Source organism: Acyrthosiphon pisum, chromosome A1 (assembly GCF_005508785.2).
Source record: "Acyrthosiphon pisum isolate AL4f chromosome A1, pea_aphid_22Mar2018_4r6ur, whole genome shotgun sequence".
NCBI lineage: Eukaryota > Metazoa > Arthropoda > Insecta > Hemiptera > Aphididae > Acyrthosiphon > Acyrthosiphon pisum.
Window position 1 is genome coordinate 48,694,996 of NC_042494.1, and position 16,398 is coordinate 48,711,393.

Genomic DNA, 16,398 nt, shown 5'->3' on the forward strand with positions numbered 1-16,398 from the left:
AATAATCGACATCAGACTTACGTCAAGGCCATCACCATAATTCTCCACGTCCTATTCACGACGATTTTCAATCGAACCATTTTCACATCACTGTCTGTGAGTACGTATAATACATACTATATACTATAGTATAATATATAGTGGGTGTAATGTGCCTAATTTTTTTATGAAACGATTCTTTAACACAGGATGTGCCTTCATAATATGACCTCAGGCTGAACGAAACGCGATGCCTGTTTCCCGAAGATAATGCGCCAGGGCCCAGGTGGATCGTAAAGGTAGGATGCACATACTTACCCTATATTATTTATAGGTTCCTTATAAGAATAGCAGCAATTTCATATGTATAAATAATATTATATATTTTACATTGATGTAAAAAAGTGCGTTTTATAGTATTATAATATATGATCATCCTAACTATTAATTATTTTTAATTATTTAATTCCAGAAATAGGGGAGGGGATATCAAAATATAAATGCGCATAAAATAATATTATTTGTTGAAAAATATAAATTTAAGAGGATACATCAAACAAATGCAATATTTAATATAATGTTTTACAACGTTAAAAGTTCACTAGGTTTATAATTAGGTACCAGTAAGCCCCGTTTCAAATACATCGTTATAATAGGTATTCTGGTTTATAAAATGTCAATAAGGATTAATGTTTTTCAACGCTTTGTCAAAAACATTTAATTGCTAATAAAAATAATAGGGTTTCTAAACAATTTCAAGTTGATGTTTGATTATATCTTATAATTTCAATGCATTTTCTAAAACATATTTATGTCTAAATCTTTTTGTGGTTCTGCTTTAAATTTCAGTAATTTAAGTAACAATTTAATATACATAATACATTATATACAGAAATTATTTTTGAAAATATTATACAATTATTTGTCTTTAAAAATGATTATACTTCATAAGTATATCATAAAAACAAGGACCTATAGGTAATTATATATATTTAATTGTAATGAACTGTTTATAACAAGTTTTTTCGTACATATATAAATAATACCTAATCAATTTTTTCTTCCTACCCTCTTCTTAACAATTAATAACCTTTCAATTAAATGACGACCTTTTATAAACGATAAATAAAATAAGCCCGCATAATATTATTATCTTAATAAATTGAAGGACTAATGGATAAATTCTTCATAATAAAAATTATACTCACTTGGAGTATAACCATATTCATCCTCTGGTTCTGGATCAGCATCAATTTCTACTTTTGATCTTTTAACATTACCAGCACTAGACCGCATTATCTAAATATAAACGTACATTTTATACTATATTAGCTAAATAAGTACCTATGATTATATTATTTCGAATGATTTTTTTTTTTTTAGGAGATTTCACTATTTCAGTAAATACATATATTATCATAATATACGTAAAAGTTTTAGTCTGTGTGGTAGTTAAAAAATAATTTTCATTACAGGAAAAATGATAACCATTGCAATTAAAAAATGATTTTGAGACATTTTCACACAAAAAATGTCAACGTTTAAAATTATACAACTTTATTATAATATGTTTTACATATTATAGTAAATAATACTGAAAATAGGTAGGTACAAAATAAACGATACCTAGTTAAATAGACAAATATTATTTGAACGAAATGTAAGTAATTTACCTACACTTAATTAACAAATTTAGTCATCGCCTTACTTCTTGTCCTGAATGAATTCTAATGCGTCCTTCGTTATCTCTATTATCTTCATCGTCTTCACTATCATCTTCACTTTTATTAGATTTGATAGATTTTTTACGGTCAAATGAACTCATAGCTTTGATTAAAGCTAACGAATTCTTACGAATCGGAATATTATCTTCATTAGCATTGTCTTCACTTTTCTGTTGCCATGTTGAAATTCTCTAAAACGTAACGATTATAAAGAATTTCATGTCTTAAAATAATATTTTTTTTCTCTTTACATGTTTTACACTATTGCCAGGTTTCATAGGCTCTTGCGATACTTTGAACGAATCTTCAATAACAGCCGATGACTTTGACTGTTCATATTGATCTTCGGACTAAAATAAATTTAAATAAATTGCTTAACCTAAAAATATATGTTGAGAACTTTCCACTTACCCAACATACAAGTGATTGTACAAGAAAAATGACTGGGTTACCAGCTGAACGAATTACTGCAACAGCTTGTTCATGATTAGCGTGTCGAACATCAGTCCCGTTAACTTCTAATATTCTATCACCGGTCTATTGATATTACAAGTATAAATATCAACTTAACCATAATACACTAAAATGTTAACACAGAATACTTACTTTTAATTGACCATCTTGACCAGCAGGGCTTTGAGGAAGTACATGTTTTACGAATATACCTGATATAGCTGCGCTATTATTTGTATTAGTGCTGTTGAAAAAATCAACCTAAAAAAATCAACCATCATTAAAAACGTTTTTTAATGTTTGAAATATATTTCTAACCTTTCCTCCAACAATACTGATTCCTAAACTCTTGTTTGGATCCCTCCGAACTGTTACTTCACGTTGGGGACCCCAATGCTTAGCCAGTAAGGAAGCAGCTGATTGTTGTCCAGATATTGTCATGGTGAATACACTTCCTTCACTTCTATCTAAGCCAATCCCAGTACTTGGAAACCGATAAATACGAGTTGGAGGACCATCAAAAGATCCAAATTCAGCACTTCCCAAACGTAATGCATTTTTGTCTAAAGATGTATAAGCATCCTCTTCAGTGAGTCTTTCTAACTCTTCAGTTTTAACTTTTAATTGATGTTCAATTTCGTCTTCATTTAAATTTGATGTTATAGATATACTTTGAGTAAACTCTGACAATCTATCAGTTTCTTCACGTAATTTCTCATCTAACTTCTTAATAAATTGATCGCTAGTAAACTTTGCGCATACGTATTTGTCGCTAGTTTTGAATACCTTATAATAATTGATAACGTTTTCAAAACTCACATCATTTATTGGTTCAGTTTCATTCCAGCTCTTTGTTCGTTGAACTGAATGACATTTTGTGCATAAAACGCATTCGGATTTAGATTTTGTTGATATGGCCAATTGCAAACAAGGGTCGTTAGACTTGGATCTAGAAACTTTAGAGTGAGATTTCTTATTAAGTAAACGATCTTCAGTTTCACGTAGCTCAACAAAAGGCGATCTATTAAAAAACATTTAATATAATGTATTAATTACATGAATGTTATATAAAATAAAAATGTATAATTATAATGATCAATCAATTTAATAGAACTATATATGATACTTGCTTAACACAAGAATATAATATTACCTACAGTTTGTAAAATACCAAAACCACAAAAAAAAATTAAACATGCAATTGTTTAGTTTAAACAGACATTTTACAATAAAAACAAAATGGGGAAATAACTATAATATTATTTATACTTAATCAAAAGTATAGATATGGCACAATAATTACTTATACAGAAAAAAAGTAATCTTGTGAATTAATATATTTATGTTTATGGTAACATTTAAGTAATTGAAATATCAAATAATTTTAGATTCTGAGCAAAGCGAAAGAATGTATTGATTTTACAATGATGTGTGATGTTTTATGTCTGTCAGCAACATTTTGGATAGTAAAAAAGCTCCGATTTTCGAGATCAGAATCTTTTCTTATAGAAAAGTGAATCTAGTTGTTACTTTTGGGAGATCAAAATTGAAAACTTTTGTAATTTTGAATTAATTTTTTTGGTTTAACTCAAAAATTAATAACCATTGACCCTTGAAATTTTCATTAAATATTTATTTTAGCATTTCCCATAAATAGTAATATTTTTGAAATTTTTTGAGTTAGTTAATAGTTATAGTCTTGAGAAATTTTAATGATTTTGTAAATTTTTTTTAAATTATTCTCGATGAACACTAGCTTTTTCACTTAGTAAAACTTGAACATTATTAATACAATGTTAATTATAATTTTTATTCATGTAAGTTCAGAAAGTAGGTAAGTGGATGTCACTTTGATGTACAGTAGGTTACAATAGTGGGTCACTGTAATAGATGGTGTTAAATTTGAACTCAATGATATAATATCACTGTATAAGAAAAACGATTCTGAGCGAAAACGATCAGTCAGCCTATGATATTACTAAGTATATTTGATGATATTATTGTGAATAAAGTAATTTATATATTTACCTATTTACGTGGAACCTTTTAAATTTTCAATCTTTTGCTATAAAAGTTGAACATTTTATACATTTTTATATAACTATTACATTTTAAATTTGATAAATTTTGTCAAAATTCAAACTTTAAATGCTTATAAAAAAAAACGTGTGCTTATGTATTTTTAATATTTTTCTACTGCTATTATATCAAATGTTAATAGAACAACCCCACAAATGTTCCTACCATAAACAAAAAAAAAAAAGTTTACTGGACATTAACATTATTTTTTTATGAGCGTTTGAATTTAAAAATTTTACAATATTGGATTTTCGTCGGTAAATTAACGAATTTTCATCTATCTATTTTTGATATTATGTTGTAATTCAAAAACGAATAATCCTAGATACTTTAAATTTTCACCAAATGTTAAAATTACCATTTTCCATATTATATTAAAATATTTTTAAACAATGTTGACCATTTTTGAGCTATTTATAGCTATAAGAAATTTTCAAATTATGTGAATTATTTTTCAATTAGAAATTCATAAAAGCTTTTCTTTTCGTAGCTTACAAAAAAAATTTTAATAGAAGGTTCCCAACAAGTTTTTCTACCTCTATCAAAAAGAAAAAGTTTAGTGGAAAGTCACGCTATTTATAACGATGAGATATTTTAGATTTTTATTAATTTTTTTCTTAACTATAAAATTTGATTATTTATACAAGTATGACACAACGTCTCCGTTCAGAATCGTTTTACGTACCTATATACAATGATTCATCATTGAATTCAAATATAACACATCCATTACAACGACACGCTCAACAACTACTGAAAAACAGAGCGGTACCCTATTGTCCACCTTTTTCAATTATAATTCCATTAAAAAGGAAATAATCAGTGAATTAAGTACATACATAATGATATTACTTCCCGACCAAAACTAATTTAAATAAGCAACGGGTGTATTATAATAATTGTCACTATTGATGGGCCATCTCTGTCGTACCGGTGCGATTGTGATGTCACCGTCTTACTAATGCATACCAAATTTTACGTTCAAAATAATCTGTTTTACCCTGATATTTTAGATCCTGAGCTAAGCAATTAATGTATTAATTATACAAAGATCTATGTTTTTTTTGTCTGCATACACTTTTATAGTAGAAAAAAAAGCTTGTAATTTTTACTTCAGCATATTATTTGGTAGGAAAGTCAATCTAGTTAGTACATAGGAGGGGGAAAGTGTATCAAAAGCAAACTTTTGAAACAGAAAATAATAAATACGAGAATTTGTACGCAAAACTAGTTTTTGAAAAAATGGATTTTGTTTTTTGGCATAACTCAAAAAACATAACCGTAGATACTTGTAATTTTAAACGAATGTTAATATTAGGTAGTATTTTCTAAACAAGAGTAAATTTCCAAAATATTTTTACTCTTTTTGAACTATTATTTAGGCATGAGAATTTTGGATTTTTAAATATATTTTTCAACTATTATCAATAAATAATTTTTCACTCTGTCAAAAATTTCGAAAATTATAGTGTAGTTAAAAATTACAGAGTAAAACCGATTCTTCTGAACGTAAAATGTGCTGATATGCGTTATTGCGTTAGTAAAACAAACGTACAACATATTATTATGCGGGTATGACATTCTCTAGGATAGTATTTGAAAAATTGTATACAAACGAATGATAATTTTGAAATAAAACTCCTCTTTGCAGAAGTACCGTAATTTCTAATCATTTACAACTTACAAGGCTTCAAGTTTCAACCAGAAAAAATACGTACCTAGTTACATAATAATATGTTGTATTGTACTTGTAACTTGTATCTCGGTTTTATGTGCAACTATTAATTAATTAATTATAGGGTAGGTGAATAGAAAAGTAAACTATAATGATGATAATAGATGAGATAAAGCCTATTTGTTTACCTTATATATAATTAATTAAAAAATACGTACAAATATAATATATCGTAAAATCAATACCTATATGGGTACACCTACACCAATAAACAATATTAATATAGCAAACTATGATTAATAATATATCAAGTTTGTTAAAATTAAGCTTATGTTACACTTATAAATAAATTCAACATAATAATATGTAGGTGGGATACTGGAATTCGGCATTTCAGCAGAATCCAACGGCCTACAGTAAAATGGCTGAGTGTTTTAGCAGAAAATATTATCAAAAGGCTGACATGACAAAAAGTCAAAAACAACATTAATTATCAAATCGATAACATTTTCTTTTATAAATGTTGTGTAGTACGTAGTTATCGAGAGTACCTCTTCATTGAGGAGGACATTATTGTGATAGAAGTGTGTTAATAATTTGAATTAAATGATAAATCATTGAAAAGAGACTCAGAATAAAGAATACCGGTATATCAACAGTAATATATTTTAATAAGTCTATTATAAGAATATAGGTACTTTAAAACTTTATGTTATATTATATTTATATTAATAATGATTATAATTATTTTCTCAATTTGGTAAGTTGAACTAATTGAAAACATAGCATATAATGATATAACTGTACAAGTCAATCCTGACATACCTATCATAGAATGCACAGATTCGTGGTATAAATAGCTGAACGTTAATCTAAACAGCATATAATTAAGTATAATATTGTAAATGTTTAAAAATATTTTTAAATGTTTACTGTGTATAGAAAATAATAATATACACAGAGGTAAAAAGTTTCAAGTCTCTACAATTAATATATATTTTGTTACAGCCAGTGGCGTAGTATGAAACTTGGTAGCCATAGGGTCCATCAGAGGTGGAGGCCCCCTTAAACACGGATATTAAATTATTAAATAGTTATGCTAAAAAAAAGTCGAATGCTAGATGCTAATAAAAAGTAGCATGTTACTAAAATATATTACCTCTACAAGGAAAATTGAGATATTATATATATGTTTATATGTACCTATAGTACTAGAGAAACTAGTAACATGCTAAATGTAGTAAGAAATTTAATGAATTAAGAATTATAGATTGATTTTTAATATGTATTATTGATTTGTGTTCCTATGACAGTAAATGTTACGCAAAAAAATCGTTAGAAGAAAAAAAGTAATATACAGCCCAACAATATATAATATCATCTAGATTAAAATATAATGTATTATTTATAATAATTTATAATTTTATAATAAACTTATTTTTTTTTTTAAACAAAAAAGACTTGTCACGACCATTTTTATAGATTACGCGACCCAAGATTTGGTAGCGACACCGTTTGAATATACCACTGGCTTAGATTTCCTAATACCTTGCTAATTTTTTTATTATTGTTTGTTTGTAATTATGCCAAGTTTAGTAGTTCGCAGATATTATGTACCTGCCTACAATATACAAAAATAATCAAAAATAGATTCACTTTCCTATCAGAAAAGATACTGTTGAAGAAAATCCAAGCACTTTTACTGTCCAAAAAAGGTGATGACACACAAAAAAAAATTTAAAAATTTAAAAAAAACACACATCATTGTAAAATCAATACATTCATCGTTCCACTCAGAATCTAAAATATAAATGTTTAGGTCATGTGTAAAATACAAACACATTATTGTAGAACCAATACATTTATCGCTCTGCTCAAAATCTATAATAATTGATATTGTATGAAGTATTTGAATCATTGAAGTTTAAATTTAAATTTGGTATAAATATAAAATTTAAGTATTTAATTAAAAAACTTTATTTTAAAAAGTCGAGACACGAATGTATTAGTTTTACAACTGTTTTTTTTTTAGTTTTATATAACACTATAACAGTATATCTAAGTGTATTATTTTAAATTTAAAGATATCCTCGGGGAGTAGTAAACATTATATTGTGTGAGCCACAAATTCTATGATTTAGAATCTCAACAAAAAGCAAAAAATTAAATTATGTGAAAAAATCAAGTTAAAATACTTTTTTTAAAATTAAGTAGGTTTGAAAAATGCTCATCACAACCAAAAACCATAGAACTTAAACATAAATAAGGTTTCATTGATTTAATAATCATGCTAAGGCCATTTTACATATTACTATTTACTCAAGATAACAATTTTGTATTTTTTAATACAACTTAAACTTTATGCAAACATTCAATATATAAAATATGATTAATCTTATATTATACATGAATACATGGACCATGGGCGTGTCTAAAAATATATGTTTATTTAAGTTTTATATATTTTTATTTATTAGATTTTATACACAGCAAAAAATGTATGTTATTTTTTTTCAATCGTTTACGGTTTACATACATTTATTTATGATATAAATAGTAAAATTGAAAATCGATTCTAGTTCATATTTTCTGTAAACATAATTTTTTTTAATGCATTCATTACTTTTTCTATACGTTAGAAAAAGTAACAAAATATGTTGAAAATGTTTTTTGACTTTACCTGTTAATTCTAAATTGCAAACTAATCATATTATTTTATTTATTACCTATTTTACTCCGAGCCAAGCGATGAATTATATATTGATTATTTAATTATTTTTTAATTATGTGTAATTTCTATATTTGTACACACAATATTTAGTAGAAAATGCTTTAACATTCAACAATTCAACTTTGAGGGTGGTTTCTAATAAAAATGAACCTATTTGGTATTTTTGAGAGGTTAAAAATTGAAAACACCCAGTATTTTTCGAAATAATTGAAAAAAACAACAGATAAATGGAAATTTTGTTTTTTTTATTTAGGTATAAATCAAAACAAACAACAGTATAGATACTAGAAATGTTCACCAAATGTTTTTATTAGCATTTTATACACATGGTATGGTTCTCAAAATATGTTGACTCTTTTTTAACTATTTATAGACATTTTTGTTGTTATTTTAAATTTTTTTTTAGAAATATTAAAAAAAAAAATTTGGTGTGTTGAAAACTTTGAAAATTTAATACCTGGTTCTTCAAAAGCTTTTACTATATTCACTTAAAAACATTAAAGAAATATTTGCACAATTTTTTTATATAAGTATTTGAAGATAGGTACAAATGTTGAAAAATAAGTCAACGAAAATTTGAAACTATTTTGTTGATAAGAATGTATAGGCGTACTATAGTATTCAATGTGTATAGATAAGGCTTGACAGTTAATATCATTAAAAGTCCTTCATAATAGTTAATATTGGAACCAATAAATCTATTACAATATAATAAACTTGATTTTATTATTATGGATATTCAAAGTTTATACAAAATTTTATATTTAAACAAAAAATAACGATTCTAGTTATTTTATTGTAATTCAAAATATTTTTGGGGGGATTTGAACTTTTATGTATATTATTATATTTTAAATACATAATATTTTCAAATCATTATGAATAATTTTAGGATGATAGACAATCTCCGATCAAAATCGTTTTTTCGTATTCAATGTTTTATAATTGAATTCAGATTTAAATATTTAACACATAAATTATAGTGACTAACCCAATAAAGATGTACACTAAACAATTCTTACAGTACATCAGTGTAATTACCTACTGTCCTCCTTATTACTCTTATGTTTGTTGGTGAGCCCACTATAGACTTTTGATATTTATTAAAGGGTAATCTAACTTTCATAATCTGAAACAGAATACTATTCTAAAAATGTTGATGTATATATAATAAATATCAATTAATATTAAACAAAAAGTATTTCATTAATTTGTATTTGCTTAAAGTTTAGATGAGTGACCATGGTAAATCCAAAAATGTGTAATCCACTATTCAAATTATATAACACTTATAAAAATAAAATCTATTGATTACTAAAATACAATTTGTTTAATATAGGTACTTTAATCTTTATTTATCCATAAATATTTTAAAAATAGTATTCTACTTCGGGGAAACAAACCAAGTTAAAAATATAGGTTATAATTTAAAAATAAAAAATGTATAGTAAACTCACCAAAAAAAATAATAAAAAACAAAAAACAAAAGCAACATAGGTAAAATGTTTGTGTGACATCAACATGCATCTTACATTTACCAAAGAGTAAAATAAAATATTTTTCAAAATAAAGTGTTTAATATTTAAAAAAAACACTCTTTATAGGCTGAGTAATGAGTATAATATTATATCCTAATAAGTCTATTCTATGTAAACTTTAATTTTGGTTAGTTTAATTTGACTTTATTATAATACACCAAAATTCTTTACTATATTGTGTCATTATTATACGGTAGTTGTACATAAAATATAAAAGAATATACAGAGTACCTACTGAACTAACTAGGTACTAGATAACTAATAGGTAATGATTATAAAAATAGCTTTTTTTTTCTGTGAATAAAAAAGACTAAACAAATAAAACTCTTTTACTCAAATTATTACCACAATATATTACCCACAAAATGTACAAAAATTAATTGGAAAATATAACTTTGCAAAATAGGTCATTCTCACTTGTAATAGACAGGTAATATCCTTCATTAAATGCAAAAATATAATAATAAAGGAAGTCAATAAGCATTAAACAGAAAACGTTATTAAATCATAAACAAAGCATGGAAAAATAAAATCAACCACATTTAGTTCAACATTTAAAAACAATATTAAATGTGTAGTTTTTATTATGGTAAATAACAAAAATTAGGAGTTATTTGGTACCACGGTGAATACTAGAATATTATCATAAGTTTATAATTAAAATGAGAATTTTTTTTATTTGCTGGCTATAAGTGTTAGAAAAATAATCATAATATTTACCCCAGTGATTCTTGGCATGAATATAATGCTTTGATTATATAAATTTTAAAATTTTAAAGAAAGCTAATCGAGCCATTAAATACTATAAAATTAGATTCATAATATATTTATTTTAATATTTACCAAAGTTGATATAACATTTATTGTTATTTACCATAACATATTTAAAAATATTACAAACATTTACCTTGGAGTACGTAGAGTTATATTAGGTACAGTTTTACTTCGGATTACACAGGTATTCTTAACCGCCTCTGCACGTACAAAACGTACACTGAAATAGCATAAATACAAATAAAAAAGGTTATATTGATTTTCATTAGTAACTAATCTTATTAAACCATTAACCAGATTATATAAACTATTTGTTTTTTTATTTGTATTTATATGGCTTCACTTACGGTATATGGCCTGTTAGTAGATTAGCTCTAGATAAAATCGACTTCACTTGGGCTGGTGACACATACTTCAATGATTCATTATTAACAGAAATTACTACATCGCCAATTTTTAGCCTGCGATCTTGTTCAGCAGCACCAAATAAGTTTTCAATTTCCAAACCCATATGATCGCTAAATGAACGTCTACGCAGATATATGCCCAATGGTGATGAGCCTTTAGTAAGTGTGATCTCTTGCACATCTTGTACATTATCTGTCTCATCCATTGAACATATTTGTTTAAAAGTCTCATCGGTTTTCTATTTATAATAACAAGTTTATGAGATTGGATTCAATTTATAATTTTCATACATTTGTAAAAAAAATCAATGTTTGCCTAATGTATCACATAAAATGATAAGTAGTTTTTATTGATATTTCTTTTAAAGTACTCTTGACTCTCGAGTCTTGGTACAAAATAAACTTAATGAGCTAGACAAATTTAGAACTTGCCTTTACATCATCAAAAATGATAGGTGATTCAGGGCAACTGTACATTGAATAGCACTCTTCATCATCATCTTCATCATTGATGCTCAATTTTTTTTCTTCTGAGCTATCATCCTAGAAAAATATAGAGCTCAAGTATGGGCCTCTTCAATCACCAACATTTTATAAGGCCAATCATATTTCATCTGATCTACATCCACAGAGTAGATACTAAAATTGTACTTCCATTTAGATGTATACCATTATTTCATTGAATTACTTTAACTGAAGAATTCAATTTCCCAATTTATAATGTCCAAATATAAACAACTTCAAAGTTCAAGACATATATCATAATGAAGTAATGATATATCATTATGAGTAAAAGGAGAAAGAATTGTTAGGAAGGAGCAACAAAAACACAAATGCGCCATCCATGAGCCACATTGCCTCTTGGGTAAGTTTAGTCTAACATTCGCACAATTTTTGAAAACCTATGGCAATGTAACCACGGTTTTAGAGTATTTGTGTTTTTATCGACTTGTGCAAATAACAAAAACACAGTTTTGTTTTCATTTTCTTCCAAAAGTTGCGTTTAATAAAAATAAAAAAACAATATAACAAAAGAAAGAAATCTCTATCTAAATAATTAAACTAAACTTAAAAAACTTAAAGAGAAATAAAAATGTACTAAAAGTGTATACGAGCGGCGACATGGACTGGCAGTTGTGTTTTTCGCTTCAACTACATTTAACTTACTATGTAAAATTATAAGTATACATATATATTAGAATGTTCCTAAAAAGTTTGAAAACCCTCAATTTGCAGTGAAAATCACAGATGTTTAACAATTAAGTGTTTAGATTAATTTAGACAGAAAAGTGACTTCTATTATTATCATCGCAATGGGCTTATGAACTTTCTAGATACTCAGTATACACATGTGTGATACATATCAATATATAATGCAATCATATTTATAGAAATAACCAAACACCCAAAATTATAACTTAATATTAGTATTGCATTAATGTTTTAAAGAATACTTTGTATGTAATAGTTTTTATCAATTAATAAGGCACATAAAATTATTTTATCAAAATAAATAAAATAAAATTGTTCAAGTGATATTAATAGTTTTAAAGGCGAAGAAGAATGAAGAAGTGCATGAGTGCTCATAGAACAATATAGGACATCTAATAAATAAGTACTTAATAAAATACGCTTCAATAATATTTATAAATCCTATCTCCTTTCAAAGTAAGCTCTATGAGTAATCTCGTTACATTTCTTCATTTTGATCCGTATTTTATTAAATCATAAACAACTTGTAGCTACCATTATTTTCTAACTACAACTAATTAGTGGTTATTTAAATTATTAAATAAAATAAAATGGACGGTTAAATTGTGACGATATCAGGACAAAGAATTTTTTTAGAAATAATAAGTTGGTTCTTCTTATAATTCATAAGAAATGTATAAGGATAAAGAATTAAATATGTTATTATTTTAAAGAAATTATATATCGCCACAATCATTAAGGAATTATATAATTGAGTCAGAAGCTCTCCGACTTGAGCAGATTAGACGCCAACTGTTGAACAGATGACTCCTGGTCGACATCATTGTAGAATTCGCCGCGACGTTGCGTGAAAGATTCATCTGCGCGTGCCTGTTCCGAAGGTGAACTCACCTGACTGCTACTATCTGGTATGGGCAGTGGCTTGGCAACAGCAATATGGACTACTCCTTTGGGAGCACCCTTCAAAGCTTGCACAGCTTGATCTAATGACGCATTCTCCAAACAAATATCATTTACTCGAAGTAAACGATCTCCGGGTATCAAGCGACCATCATTTTGGGCTACTCCACCAGGTACTAATGAACGAATCACAATCACTGTTTCACTTGGGTTCATGGGATCCTATAAAATTTAAAAATTATAAATTACAAAGAATTATCCAACTTGATAAAAGAATACATACTTGATAATCTAAAATTGAAAATCCAAGGCCACGTTCTCCTTTCATAAGCTCGATAAGTTGGGGCTGTGAAGACCACATAGCTAATCCAGTTAGAGGTTCAAGAGATCGAGAACGTAATCTACTAGATTCTGAACACCCTGCTGTTCCAGTACTAGCCAATGATCCATCTGATTTTGCTTTCACCAAACGATCAGTAGCAGGCATTAAATTTTGAAGACTACCGCCTAATGCATTCTATAAATAAACACAGGTAAATTAATTAATTTAAGATACATATAAAAAGGCTTATCTGTATTTTTTACTATATTCTTACTTTAGCAGCAAAAGCAGCTCGATCCTCTGTAATGTCGGTAAGGTAATGGTGTGGCAATTGTTGTTCATCAGTGCGTCTAGCACAAATCATTCTGACATTAATAGGTAACTCTTTCAATATTGCTACCACTTCCATATGGTTTCTACCCAATAATCGGTGTCCGTTTACTTCAAGCAACTCATCACCAGATTGAAGACTTGCATTTTTTCCCACTGGTCCTTCAGGTAAAACTGATCGTATGTAGTGATGTGGCCTCACTTCCATGCCATTTTCTACATCTACAGTACCTTCCAAACTTATACCTAGACCACCACCTTCACTAAATTTCTTCAACTGACCTACCTAATAAAAATAAATAAACACAACATAATTAACAAAAACATTTTTAAGCTAAGAAGGTATTTAACTATAAAAATTAATTTAATTGTAATATCTTAATTTAACTTACAACAATTTCTACATCATTTCCAACAACATCAATCCATTTATTTCTGATCTTTTTCAGTGTTTCTGGTTTAAGCTCTCCATCAAGTGAAGAATTTCCCACAGAATCAGTTTCTTCAACCATTTCATCTTCTACTTCACCAAGCATATCAGCCTCTACTGTTGCTCCTGATTCACCTTCTACTTCAATTTCCGCAGTACTTTCTCCATCCTTCAATTATAAAATAGATTTTAAATTTAATACAATAATAGTTAGTTTTATTTACAACTAAAACTTACAGTTATTGGAAATCTAGGTAAAGACATTATAGATGGTGACGCAGTTGCACTATTTGTGTTTGGCTTCATTTCTGATGCTGCTATGGCTACTTGTAGTTGTTCAAATTTAGGGCCCCGTAGGTAACGTTCTAAACGCAATGTAACCATTTGACCCGTAGATCTCAAAACTTCAACTGCCTCATGATTGGTAAATCCTTGCAATGAAGTTCCATCAACTTCAACGATACGGTCATTCACCTGAATTTTTTTGCATAGGTCAGCTGCACTACCTTCACTGATGCTTTTCACAAATATACCAGATAATTCTTCTACATTAAAAAAGAAACAAAAAAAAAAAAAAAATGTTAAAAAGAACAATTAACATACTTAAAAGTTAAAATTATAAAAAAAAAACCAATACATACCTTTTTCACAAACATACCCTGCTATAGTTATTCCTAAGCCATGAGTATCTTTTTTTAATTGCACACTAAATGAATCAGTTTCTGGGAGAGTTGTAATACTATCAGGTGGTACCATATCCATTGTAAGAACAGGCAATGAGGCAGGTATAATATGTTCACTGATTATCAAATTGTTTTCCTAAAACAAAATTAATTAATAATGATAACACTAAATAAGATAAAATTATTTTTAAACATTTACATTTGTAAAATTTTGGAAAAAATAATCAGGAGTATATGTTGCAACTTCTGGATATCCATGCTGAACTAAATGACGATCAAGCTCATCTGCATCTCCTAACATCTTTGTTGGTACAATTGGTGCTCTACAGCTTAAATTCTATAAAAATATAAAAATATAATGTTAGTATATATTATTATTCAATAAATAAACCATAACATCCAGCCTCTAGGTAATTAACATTATTATTATTTATTGCTATAACAGAATAGTATATATAATTTGTCAGCATCATTAATTAAAATGTTTAAGTAAATGCGATTTTGTTGTTGTTATTGTAAATGTTATCCTAATTTATTCTTTAGTTAGAAGAAAAAAGTATTTTAGTCACAATTTAAGAAATTAATAATTATTAAATAAATAAGCCTTTAAGGACTTACTATTTTAATTACAAAACTAATAAGATGCACACTTTTTATATGTATTACATGAACATAATATGAAACCCTATGTTGTCATTCGAAAAAGTAAAAAACTTAAAAAATTATAAAAATAAAAAATATTTAAAAATATAATTTTTTAATAAAAACGTTGTTTTATAAACGACTTGAAACTATGTAAAAAATCATTTTCAAAAAAATTTACACCTTTTGAAATATTGATTGTTGTTTGATAAAAGAATCAGCCGGTAGAGTTAAAAAATGTTCTCTACACAAATTTCCAACTGACGAAAATTAAATAATTATTTACTTTAAAATTAAACTATTTAAAATACTTTACTTGAATTATATCAATTGCACTAGATTCTATTGGACGAGCTACGACCAATCTAACTTGACTCCCAGATTGTCGAAGCACAGATGCAACCTGTTCACTTCCCATTCCTCTTAAGTTTACTTCGCCTATTTGTAGTATATGATCACCACTTTGTAATCGCCCATCCTAAGAATAACATTAGTTATAATATTTTAATTCAATTGGAA

The 16,398-nt window shown here is 27.0% G+C and overlaps 1 protein-coding gene across 9 annotated transcripts in view; it reads right to left on the reverse strand.

Annotated features, from left to right (window-relative positions):
* The window catches only part of LOC100165785 (multiple PDZ domain protein), a 63,998-nt gene that overhangs the window by 38,153 nt on the left and 9,447 nt on the right, over positions 1-16,398 (reverse strand). For 8 of the 9 annotated variants that reach the window (XM_029487195.1, XM_029487193.1, XM_029487196.1 and 5 more), the window contains 18 exons: positions 16,196-16,357; positions 15,437-15,574; positions 15,196-15,373; positions 14,792-15,099; positions 14,517-14,723; positions 14,069-14,410; positions 13,756-13,989; positions 13,464-13,694; positions 11,793-11,903; positions 11,301-11,599; positions 11,087-11,173; positions 10,597-10,617; positions 2,475-3,177; positions 2,310-2,417; positions 2,115-2,240; positions 1,955-2,053; positions 1,688-1,894; positions 1,188-1,278 (listed from right to left, as the gene is read on the reverse strand). In XM_029487195.1, coding sequence (XP_029343055.1) covers positions 1,188-1,278; positions 1,688-1,894; positions 1,955-2,053; positions 2,115-2,240; positions 2,310-2,417; positions 2,475-3,177; positions 10,597-10,617; positions 11,087-11,173; positions 11,301-11,599; positions 11,793-11,903; positions 13,464-13,694; positions 13,756-13,989; positions 14,069-14,410; positions 14,517-14,723; positions 14,792-15,099; positions 15,196-15,373; positions 15,437-15,574; positions 16,196-16,357 — 3,652 coding nt within the window. The remainder of the gene's footprint in view (positions 1-1,187; positions 1,279-1,687; positions 1,895-1,954; positions 2,054-2,114; positions 2,241-2,309; positions 2,418-2,474; positions 3,178-10,596; positions 10,618-11,086; positions 11,174-11,300; positions 11,600-11,792; positions 11,904-13,463; positions 13,695-13,755; positions 13,990-14,068; positions 14,411-14,516; positions 14,724-14,791; positions 15,100-15,195; positions 15,374-15,436; positions 15,575-16,195; positions 16,358-16,398) is intronic. The other variant, XM_029487194.1, reaches the window with a different exon arrangement.